At 50.0% G+C, this 12,403-nt stretch overlaps 1 protein-coding gene across 2 annotated transcripts in view; it reads left to right on the forward strand.

Moving 5' to 3' along the window:
• Window positions 1-11,286: 11,286 nt before the first annotated feature.
• The window catches only part of PAN3 (poly(A) specific ribonuclease subunit PAN3), a 174,701-nt gene continuing 173,584 nt past the window's right edge, over window positions 11,287-12,403 (forward strand). For both annotated transcript variants that reach the window (XM_063951726.1, XM_063951727.1), the window contains exon 1: window positions 11,287-11,997. In XM_063951726.1, coding sequence (XP_063807796.1) covers window positions 11,718-11,997 — 280 coding nt within the window. In that variant the 5' untranslated portion in view covers window positions 11,287-11,717. The remainder of the gene's footprint in view (window positions 11,998-12,403) is intronic.

Genomic DNA, 12,403 nt, shown 5'->3' on the forward strand with positions numbered 1-12,403 from the left:
GAGACCCTTTCTTGGGTTGCGCTTTTCAAGTCCCTACCTGGGGTGACAGCTTCTGAGACCCCTTCCGGTATGGACACCTGAACTATAATATTTGATGTCCCTCTATAAGCTAGGGCATCGGGTACCGCTCCAGCACTCTGGGCATCGGGTACCGCTCCAGCACTCTGGGCATCGGGTACCGCTCCAGCACTCTGGGCATCGGGTACCGCTCCAGCACTCTGGGCATCGGGTACCGCTCCAGCACTCTGGGCATCGGGTACCGCTCCAGCACTCTGGGCATCGGGTACCGCTCCAGCACTCTGGGCATCGGGTACCGCACCAAGAACCTGAGCATCGGGCACCACTCCAGGGGCTTGCAACTCCGCTTCCACAGGAACCTCAAGAGAGGAGAAAAACATTCTTTTTTGATTCCTGAATCTATAATGGGGCTCCCTTGCCCAAGGACCCCAATTATAGGGCAGAGAGCTTTTTAGTGTGGGTTGTGTGACAAGTACCTCTGCCACAGTAGAGACAGGAGTAGGTCTTGTATCCTGACTCAACTTGGCCAGAGGGCAAGACTCGTCACCACACTTTGGCTTGCGCAACTCACAGGTCTGCAGATAGTGGCCTAAACCCCCACAATATAGGCATAAGTTTAAGTTTCTGCGACGCAGACGCTCCTCTTCTGAGAGCCTGGGCCGCAGAAAACTTTTAAACCTTTTCTCTTCAATTAAACCAGAGGATTCTCTTGTCACCATACTGTGAACAAGAGTCTCTTTAGAGATAGATGTACTCTCAACGACTTCTGGCAAAATGAGCAAGATTTTAGTCAGAAGGTTTTGCAGTTGCTTTAGGGATTGCTGCAAAACTTCTAGTCGCTCTGGTCTCAAAGCACTGAATACAGAGTTCAGGGCTGCGAGAGATGCCTGCAGGGCTTGCATAGTAGACATAGGAGGATTTAAAACTAGACAGGACAAGACAAGACAAGGCAAGACTAAATTTTGCTAAACAAAACTAGACTTTTTTTTTTTTTTTTTAAACACCGGACTGGATTCTAAACACCGGACTGGATTCTAAACACCGGACTGGATTCTAAACAAGACTGGATTCTAACACCGGACTGGATTCAAACACCGGACTGGATTCTAACACACTGAAATCTAGACAGGACTGGATTCTAGACTAGACACTGGACTGGGCCAAAAAAGAAAAAAAAAGTTTTATTTCTTTTTTGTGGTATGGCTGGTGATAATGTTAGGTTCCTGGTGCTCAGAACAAGGGAGATGTTATGAAGCGAGTCCAGAGCACCAGGACGGAATGCTGGGAAAGGGGAATGGAAAGGGAATAGCCCCTGGCGCCCTATCTCCGTTGTCTCACCCGTGCTGTCAGTACACTCTTGCGAGACTATGGTTGCTTGAGCCCATGGCAGCCGCGTTTGAAGGGCGGATTACGTCTGCCCAACTTCGATGCCCCCTCGGGTCTTAATGAGAGACAAAGAGTGAACCGAGACAGGGTGATAACAAGGGGCCCTCTGACTAAACAACAAGGCCAGGGGCTACTAACAAACCTAAAGCCAAAGTATGTGCGGCTTGCTGCCAAAGGAAAAGAACAACAAAGGAAATGCTGACCACACGCCGACAATACTTTTGTGTACCGGCGGTGACAGCATAAGCAGAACCCTCTGCAAAACACCAGTGACAGAAATAATAAGGGAATACAGCGGCCTAAGCCAACGGACGCGGCCGTGCCGCTACTCACGGAACCGGTACGAATACTGGCAAACGGACAGGAACTCCCAATGCTGCTGACACAGACTCTCAGAACTGGAGGACAGACAGAATCCCAAACGACAGACCGGTGGACACCAAGAAGCCAGAAACTTGCACAGGCAAAAGTACTGGACCTCAGGACAGGAACGCCTCACGGCAGGACACGGGATCAGACATAGGAATCGACACAGGGACTGACACAGGAATCGACACAGGAAGCTCAGGAACTAGCAGGAACCAAGCTCAGAACTCAAGCAGACTGAAAACCCAGGAATATCACCAGCATCTGTGAATTGCAAACAGCCAGCATATAACAGAGAGGCCTAATTAATAATCCCATACAGCTGCCTTGTTGCATGATTCCAAACTGACCAGATGCAATTAGCAGCCAGGTGAGGCTGAACACAAGGGAACAAGCTGCAATTACACAGACTCACCAGCGGCAGCAGACAAGAGTATTCTAAAACAGAGCAACAGGAAATCCTGGCATGCAAGACAACTTTATAAACATAAAATAGGAATGAACCACTACCTGTGGTTCATAACAGTAGCCTAATGCTTTTTAGTCTTTCTAGACTTATCCGATTGGGACTGTTTGCCGTAACCCCTTCCTTTCGCTTTTCCTTGGATCCGAAAGGACCGAAAAGCTGGAAATCTAGGTTTAGACTTGTAGGTAGAGGGAAACTTCACTTTCTTAGAGTCTGCTTCCTACTCCAGAATATTGTTTTACTCCTTACCAAAAAAAATATCTCCTGCAAACGGCAAGGACTCTAGCACCTTTTTGGACTCTAAGTCAGCCTTTCATGTACGTAGCCAGACCATTCAGCGTTCTGCTACTGCTAAGGCTGATGCATGAGAAGCTACTATACCCATATCCAAGGCTGCTTCTTCCATAAAGACAGCTGCTTGTTTAATATATGCAATATGGGACTTTTGTTCTATAGGTGCATGTAAGGTCGTCTTCCAATGCATCAGCCCAGGCCACCACTGCTTTCTCCATCCAGGATGAAGCCATGGCCGGTCTAACAACTGCACCTGACAAGGAAAAAACAGTTTTTAGAAAACTATTTTTATATCCATTACATAATTTAATGTTGAAAGCAGAGGTAATGTAGATTTACGCACCGAACAAATGACATGCGTATCTACTTTGGTATCAACCTCCCTTTTCAAACAATTTCCAGCCGGAAGAGGATAATGAGAATTCCATTTTTTTGCTTTCAGGTGTACTGTAAGTGCATATTGATGATGATGATGATGATGATGATGATGGGGATTAAACCAAGAAAACTGCTAGCTGCAGAGATGCATAAAAACTCAGCATATGGGCAAAAAGGCACATTTATGTGCCCGCAATGCGGGTATAATTTAACTCTGCGTCTACCACTTAGAATTAGAAGTAAACGCAGCTAAGAGGGTAAAAATAAAGCTGACCGGTATTTCTGATACATGTAATAGAAGCCAGCATTTTCCCTACTTGCAAAAACAAACTGCATTTGAATTCCTTTGATCACTACATGGTTTCTCCAGGGGCAAATTGGTTGGATTTGATCTAAACAGTAAATAAAATAAGAATTTACTTACCGATAATTCTATTTCTCATAGTCCGTAGTGGATGCTCGGGACTCCGAAAGGACCATGGGGAATAGCGGCTCCGCAGGAGACTGGGCACAAAAGTAAAAAGCTTTAGGACTACCTGGTGTGCACTGGCTCCTCCCCCTATGACCCTCCTCCAAGCCTCAGTTAGGATACTGTGCCCGGACGAGCGTACACAATAAGGAAGGATTTTGAATCCCGGGTAAGACTCATACCAGCCACACCAATCACACCGTACAACTTGTGATCTGAACCCAGTTAACAGCATGATAACAGAAGGAGCCTCTGCAAAGATGGCTCACAACAACAATAACCCGATTTTTGTAACAATAACTATGTACAAGTAATGCAGACAATCCGCACTTGGGATGGGCGCCCAGCATCCACTACGGACTATGAGAAATAGAATTATCGGTAAGTAAATTCTTATTTTCTCTAACGTCCTAGTGGATGCTGGGGACTCCGAAAGGACCATGGGGATATACCAAAGCTCCCAAACGGGCGGGAGAGTGCGGATGACTCTGCAGCACCGAATGAGAGAACTCCAGGTCCTCCTCAGCCAGGGTATCAAATTTGTAGAATTTAGCAAACGTGTTTGCCCCTGACCAAGTAGCTGCTCGGCAAAGTTGTAAAGCCGAGACCCCTCGGGCAGCCGCCCAAGATGAGCCCACTTTCCGTGTGGAATGGGCTTTTACAGATTTTGGCTGTGGCAGGCCTGCCACAGAATGTGCAAGCTGAATTGTACTACAAATCCAACGAGCAATCGTCTGCTTAGAAGCAGGAGCACCCAGCTTGTTGGGTGCATACAGGATAAACAGCGAATCAGATTTTCTGACTCCAGCCGTCCTGGAAACATATATTTTCAGGGCCCTGACTACGTCCAGCAACTTGGAATCCTCCAAGTCCCTAGTAGCCGCAGGCACCACAATAGGCTGGTTTAAGTGAAAAGCTGAAACCACCTTAGGGAGAAATTGAGGACGAGTCCTCAATTCTGCCCTGTCCGTATGAAAAATTAGGTAAGGGCTTTTATAGGATAAAGCCGTCAATTCTGAGACACGCCTGGCTGAAGCCAGGGCTAACAGCATTACCACTTTCCATGTGAGATATTTTAAGTCCACAGTGGTGAGTGGTTCAAACCAATGTGATTTTAGGAATCCCCAAACTACATTGAGATCCCAAGGTGCCACTGGAGGCACAAAAGGAGGCTGTATATGCAGTACTCCCTTGACAAACGTCTGAACTTCAGGAACAGAAGCCAGTTCTTTTTGGAAGAATATTGACAGGGCCGAAATTTGAACCTTAATGGACCCCAATTTGAGGCCCATAGACAGTCCTGTTTTCAGGAAATGCAGGAAACGACCCAGTTGAAATTCCTCTGTAGGGGCCTTCCTGGCCTCGCACCACGCAACATATTTACGCCAAATACGGTGATAATGTTGTACGGTTACATCCTTCCTGGCTTTGATCAGGGTAGGGATGACTTCATCCGGAATGCCTTTTTCCTTCAGGATCCGGCGTTCAACCGCCATGCCGCGGTAAGTCTTAGAACAGACATGGTCCCTGCTGGAGCAGGTCCTTTCTTAGAGGTAGAGGCCACGGGTCTTCCGTGAGCATCTCTTGAATTTCCGGGTACCAAGTCCTTCTTGGCCAATCCGGAGCCACGAGTATAGTCTTTACTCCTCTCCTTCTTATGATTCTCAGTACTTTTGGTATGAGAGGAAGAGGAGGGAACACATACACTGACTGGTACACTCACGGTGTTACCAGAGCGTCCACAGCTATTGCCTGAGGGTCCCTTGACCTGGCGCAATATCTGTCCAGTTTTTTGTTGAGGCGGGACGCCATCATGTCCACCTTTGGTTTTTCCCAACGGTTCACAATCATGTGGAAGACTTCTGGGTGAAGTCCCCACTCCCCCGGGTGAAGTCCACTCCCGGAATGAACACTGCTGACAGTGCTATCACATGATTCTCCGCCCAGCGAAGAATCCTTGCCACTTTCATCATTGCCCTCCTGCTTCTTGTGCCGCCCTGTCTGTTTACGTGGGCGACTGCCGTGATGTTGTCCGACTGGATCAACACCGGCTGACCCTGAAGCAGAGGTCTTGCCTGACTTAGGGCATTGTAAATGGCCCTTAGTTCCAGGATATTTATGTGAAGTGACGTTTCCATGCTTGACCACAAGCCCTGGAAATTTCTTCCCTGTGTGACTGCTCCCCAGCCTCTCAGGCTGGCATCCGTGGTCACCAGGACCCAATCCTGAATGCCGAATCTGCTGCCCTCTAGGAGATGAGCACTCTGTAACCACCACAGGAGAGACACCCTTGTCCTTGGAGACAGGGTTATCCGCTGATGCATTTGAAGATGCGATCCGGACCATTTGTCCAGCAGATCCCACTGAAAAGTTCTTGCGTGGAATCTGCCGAATGGAATCGCTTCGTAAGAAGCCACCATCTTTCCCAGGACCCTTGTGCATTGATGTACTGACACTTGGCCTGGTCTTAGGAGGTTCCTGACTAGGTCGGAAAACTCCTTGGCCTTCTCCTCCGGGAGAAACACCTTTTTCTGTATTGTGTCCAGAATCATCCCTAGGAACAGCAGACGTGTCGTCGGAATCAGCTGCGATTTTGGAATATTTAGAATCCATCCGTGCTGTCGTAGTACTACTTGAGATAGTGCTACTCCGACCTCTAACTGTTCTCTGGACCTTGCCCTTATCAGGAGATCGTCCAAGTAAGGGATAATTAAGACGCCTTTTCTTCGAAGAAGAATCATCATTTCGGCCATTACCTTGGTAAAGACCCGGGGTGCCGTGGACAATCCAAACGGCAGCGTCTGAAACTGATAGTGACAGTTCTGTACCACAAACCTGAGGTACCCTTGGTGAGAAGGGCAAATTGGGACATGGAGGTAAGGATCCTTGATGTCCAGAGACACCATATAGTCCCCTTCTTCCAGGTTCGCTATCACTGCTCTGAGTGACTCCATCTTGAACTTGAACCTTTTTATGTAAGTGTTCAAGGATTTCAGATTTAAAATGGGTCTCACCGAGCCGTCCGGCTTCGGTACCACAAACAGCGTGGAATAATACCCCTTTCCCTGTTGTAGGAGGGGTACCTTGATTATCACCTGCTGGGAATACAGCTTGTGAATGGCTTCCAATACCGCCTCCCTGTCGGGGGGAGACGTTGGTAAAGCAGACTTCAGGAACCGGCGAGGGGGAGACGTCTCGAATTCCAATTTGTACCCCTGAGATACTACCTGCAGGTTCCAGGGGTCCACTTGCGAGTGAGCCCACTGCGCGCTGAAATTCTTGAGACGGGCCCCCACCGTGCCTGAGTCCGCTTGTAAGGCCCCAGCGTCATGCTGAGGACTTGGCAGAAGCGGGGGAGGGCTTCTGTTCGTGGGAAGAGGCTGTCCGCTGCAGTCTTTTTCCCCTTCCTCTGCCCCGGGGCAGATATGAGTGGCCTTTTGCCCGCTTGCCCTTATGGGGACGAAAGGACTGAGCCTGAAAAGACGGTATCTTTTTCTGCTGCGAGGTGACTTGGGGTAAAAAGGTGGATTTTCCAGCCGTTGCCGTGGCCACCAGGTCCGATAGACCGACCCCAAATAACTCCTCCCCTTTATACGGCAATACTTCCATATGCCGTTTGGAATCCGCATCCCCTGACCACTGTCGCGTCCATAATCCTCTTCTGGCAGAAATGGACATCGCACTTACTCTTGATGCCAGAGTGCAAATATCCCTCTGTGCATCTCGCATATATAGAAATGCATCCTTTAAATGCTCTATAGTCAATAATATATTGTCCCTGTCCAGGGTATCAATATTTTCAGTCAGGGAATCCGACCAAGCCACCCCAGCACTGCACATCCAGGCTGAGGCGATTGCTGGTCGCAGTATAATACCAGTATGTGTGTATATACTTTTAAGGATATTTTCCAGCTTTCTATCAGCTGGTTCCTTGAGGGCGGCTGTATCAGGGGACGGTAACGCCACTTGTTTTGATAAGCGTGTGAGCGCCTTATCTACGCTAGGGGGTGTTTCCCAACGCGCCCTAACCTCTGGCGGGAAAGGGTATAATGCCAATAACTTTTTAGAAATTAGCAGTTTTTTATCGGGGGAAACCCACGCTTCATCACACACCTCATTTAATTCATCTGATTCGGGAAAAACTACGGGTAGTTTTTTCACACCCCACATAATACCCTTTTTTGTGGTACTTGTAGTATCAGAAATGTTCAAAACCTCCTTCATTGCCGTGATCATGTAACGTGTGGCCCTACTGGAAAATACGTTTGTTTCCTCACCGTCGACACTGGAGTCAGTGTCCGTGTCTGTATCGACCTGAGGTAACGGGCGCTTTAGAGCCCCTGACGGTGTTTGAGACGCCTGTACAGGTATTAACTGATTTGCCGGCTGTCTCATGTCGTCAACAGTCTTTTGTAAAGTGCTGACACTATCACGTAATTCTTTCCATAAGACCATCCAGTCAGGTGTCGACTCCCTAGGGGGTGACATCACTAACACAGGCAATTGCTCCGCCTCCACACCATTTTCCTCCTCATACATGTCGACACAACGTACCGACACACAGCACACACACAGGGAATGCTCTGATAGAGGACAGGACCTAGCCCTTTGGGGAGACAGAGGGAGAGTTTGCCAGCACACACCAGAGCGCTATATATATACAGGGATAACCTTATATAAGTGTTTTTCCCTAATATAGCTGCTGTATATATTTATATGCCAATTTAGTGCCCCCCCTCTCTTGTTTTACCCTGTTTCTGTAGTGCAGGACTGCAGGGGAGAGTCAGGGAGCCTTCCTCCAACGGAGCTGTGAGGAAAAATGGCGCCAGTGTGCTGAGGAGATAGGCTCCGCCCCTTTTTCGGCGGCCTTTCTCCCGCTTTTTTATGTAAAAATAGGCAGGGGTTAAATACATCCATATAGCCCAGGAGCTATATGTGATGTATTTTTTGCCAAAAAGGTGTTTTTATTGCGTCTCAGGGCCCCCCCCCCCGGCGCCCTGCACCCTCAGTGACCGGAGTGTGAAGTGTGCTGAGAGCAATGTCGCACAGCTGCGGTGCTGTGCGCTACCTTAGTGAAGACAGGACGTCTTCTGCCGCCGATTTTCCGGACCTCTTCAGTCTTCTGGCTCTGTAAGGGGGACGGCGGCGCGGCTCCGGGACCCATCCATGGCTGGGCCTGTGATCGTCCCTCTGGAGCTAATGTCCAGTAGCCTAAGAAGCCCAATCCACTCTGCACGCAGGTGAGTTCGCTTCTTCTCCCCTTAGTCCCTCGATGCAGTGAGCCTGTTGCCAGCAGGTCTCACTGAAAATAAAAAAACCTATTTAAACTTTTACTCTAAGCAGCTCAGGAGAGCCACCTAGATTGCACCCTTCTCGTTCGGGCACAAAATCTTAACTGAGGCTTGGAGGAGGGTCATAGGGGGAGGAGCCAGTGCACACCAGGTAGTCCTAAAGCTTTTTACTTTTGTGCCCAGTCTCCTGCGGAGCCGCTATTCCCCATGGTCCTTTCGGAGTCCCCAGCATCCACTAGGACAGGCTTTTTCAACCAGTGTGCCGTGGCACACTAGTGTGCCGCGAGCAGTTGCAAGGTGTGCCGCGGAGTCAGAGTAACTGCCTGCACCTTCAGAGCGAACTGTGGCCCAGGCTCTTCTTATAGGATCAGTCATGCCCTGCCTGTGACCTATGCCTTGAAGACACGGCGGTGTGACATCATAGGTCACGGCCATCGCGTCTCACCACCCAGCTAGCCCACTCACCTGCATACACATCTTCCAGTTCCCGCCCGCATCCACAACTTTCCCTGCGCACCCTCATCCACACTTGCCTGACCGCCCTGTGCTCAGTATTCGCAGCACTCCACTATGAACATCCCCCACCACTGAGGGATAGGGAGGAGGACAGCTGACCGGTAGGGGCTAATATTTGTTATTTTATTTCTCAGGTGGGGAGCAATAGGATTTATGTGAGGAGCAATGTGATTTATTTATGTGGGGAACAAAAGGATTTATGTAGGGAGCAACATGATTTATGTGGGGAGCAATGTGATTGTTTTTTCTGTGTAGGCCAATGTATGTGTGGATTATTTTTTTACTGTTAGGGCCAATGTGTGTGGGGGGTTTTTCTGTGGGGAACTGATGGTGTGCCTTGGCAATTTTACAATATTGTTCAGTGTGCCGCGAGTTAAAAAAGATTGAAAATTACTGCACTAGGACGTTAGAGAAATATCATTACATATGCCAGCACCTTTAATGGACAACCTCCAGCAAACCCTAGAGTGATTTTATGCTTAGTATAAAGTTACACACATGCGTGATTCTTACTGTATTGTCCTTGTGTTACAGGTTAGGGGATATCCCTTACATACTCTAGGGCTGTGCATGGACACTGCCAATCTGATACACTCAATTGTTGTGACAGCGGACAATGCAATCATCCAGTGACAGGAAGTTCCAAGTATGCACATAAACCACTACAGGCATCAGATCACTGCTACCTTCAGGTGACTGCAAACACTCTTTCCTTTGACTTGATAGATGGGAATAAAAAGTAAGCCTGCACGTAATTCTTGTGCTTTATTTAATAGAAGGTAAAATTCAGTAAAGAGGGTGATACAGTATAACATTACTGATTCCTATACAGAATATAAGGTAAGTAGTATTATTATCCAGTGTTAGTGTAACAGGTCCTCTTGGGTAACAACAAGCATAATCAGTGTTGTACTACTTTTCCACCTACAGTATATAAGTGTCTGACTGTCTGTGTGTTTATTTTTTACTATATATACCAACCCCACCCAACGGGTAAACTGCATGGAGTTGCCACAGTACTAACACCATATGGAAAGGATCCAGCACTCACACTGTATGGAGGGGCTGTAACACACTGTTTACAGCGAGTACTTTCAATGCTTATATAGTATAGTGGCCCCAGGCCTCACACTGTGTGGAGTGACCCCAGCACCCACACTCTATGGAGTGACCCCAGCACTCAAACTGCATGGAGTTGCCCCAGTACGCACACTACGTAGAGCAGGCCTGGCCAACCTGTGGCTCTCCAGATGTAGTGAAACTACACATCCCAGCATACCCTGCCACATTTTTAGCATTCCCTAATAGCAAAACTGTGGCAAGGCATGATGGGACTTGTAGTTTTACAACAGCTGGAGAGCCACAGGTTGGCCAGGCCTGACGTAGAGTGTGCCCAGAACTGACACTGTATGGAGTGGGCCCAGCATTCACACTCTATGGAGTGGCCCCAGCATTCACACTCTATGGAGTGGCCCCAGCACTCACACTGCATGGAGTTGCCCCAGTACGCACACTACGTGGAGTGGGCCCAGCATTCACACTGTATTAAGTGACCCCAGCACCCACACTCTATGGAGTGACCCCAGCACTCAAAGTGCATGGAGTTGCCCCAGTACGCACACTACGTGGAGTGGGCCCAGAACTGACACTCTATGGAGTGGCCCCAGCACTCACACTCTATGGAGTAGCCCCAGCACTCACACTCTATGGAGTAGCCCCAGCACTCACACTCTATGGAGTGACCCCAGCACTCACACTCTATGGAGTGGCCCCAGTACGCACACTACGTGGAGTGGGCCCAGAACTGACACTCTATGGAGTGGATCCAGCTGAGCACTCACACTCTATGGAGTGGCCCCAGCACTCACACTGCATGAAGTGGCCCCAGCACTCACACTCTGTGGAGTAGTCCCAGCACTCACACTGCATGCAGTAGCCCCAGCACTCACACTGTATGGAGTGGCCCCAGCACACACGTGTAATAACTGGAGCTGCATGTGACATGTATGTTGGTACTCTCTGTCACTATTATGCCTCATGTGACACTACTAAACCAACTCTAGAATTCTGCCGGTGACGTAAGAGTGCCTTTACGACGACAGAATTAAAGTGGTCGTTCGCAGCGGACCGGGTGAGGTGACGGGAGAGGGCCGGGCGCTGAGCTCTGGCTGTTACCTGCTGTTGCCGGAAGACACCCGCGGCGGGGCAGCGCAGATAAGCGAGGACTGACAGTGAGCAGTGCCTGGAGTAGTTGGGGGGAGGCCGCAGCTCCCAGCATTCCCCGGGCCGCGCAGGCGCAGAACACGGCGAGCTCAGGAAGAGGAACATAGGAAAACAGCAGCAGCAGTGAGGGGAATAAGCCAGGGACTGCTGCCCGGGAGAGCCGGAGCACCGGAGGGGGCGTACAGACAGCAGCCCGGGCCCTCCTCCTCCTCCCCCCAGCAACACAGACCCGGGGCCGCACTGCCCCTGTCACACGGGAGACCCCCATGCTGGCGCCCATCACCGAGGCAGGAACAGTTGTACCGCGGCCATGAACACTGGTCTGACCCCGAACCCCACCGCGGCGGCGGTGGTAGCGGCGGCCCCGCTGGGTCCCGTGGGGCTGCCCGGGGTGAAGCTGAAGTACTGCCGCTACTACGCCAAGGATAAGACCTGCTTCTACGGGGAAGAGTGCCAGTTCCTGCACGAGGAGCCGCTGGGCATCCACAGCAGCAGCAGCCTGGTCGGGTACCCGCCGCCCGTCATGCCCATCACCCCCGGGGGCAAGAAGGTGGAGCTGGGGGGTCTGGTGGACGGCCAGCGCCTAACCAGTAAGTACGAGGAGGCCTGGCCGGGGGGGGAGGGAGGTCTCTGCCACTGCCAGGGGTTATATAACAGTGTGGCATCCCCAGGTGCAGGCACAGAAACACCCCCTGTCCTGTGCATCAGGTGGCAGGGCACGCTGGGACTTGCAGTTCCTCACAGCTCCTGACCCTGCACCTGCTTCATGTCACTAGTGTCAGCCAGCCCTCCTGTGTGTGTATATATGCAGGGGAAGTGGGGAATGGGAGTGTCTTCTCGCATCCTATGGAACTTGAACTAATGTTACCAAGGCCAGTGTTTCCATTTGTGCCAGCAGTGCTGTGATAATAGAAGGACTTCTGAATTCAAGGAACACAGTTCATATGCGCACAGCCAGGGGTACTGTGGTGGCGGAGTTAGGAGGTGTTCCTGTTA

Source organism: Pseudophryne corroboree, chromosome 2 (assembly GCF_028390025.1).
Source record: "Pseudophryne corroboree isolate aPseCor3 chromosome 2, aPseCor3.hap2, whole genome shotgun sequence".
In the NCBI taxonomy this organism is placed as follows: Eukaryota; Metazoa; Chordata; class Amphibia; order Anura; family Myobatrachidae; genus Pseudophryne; species Pseudophryne corroboree.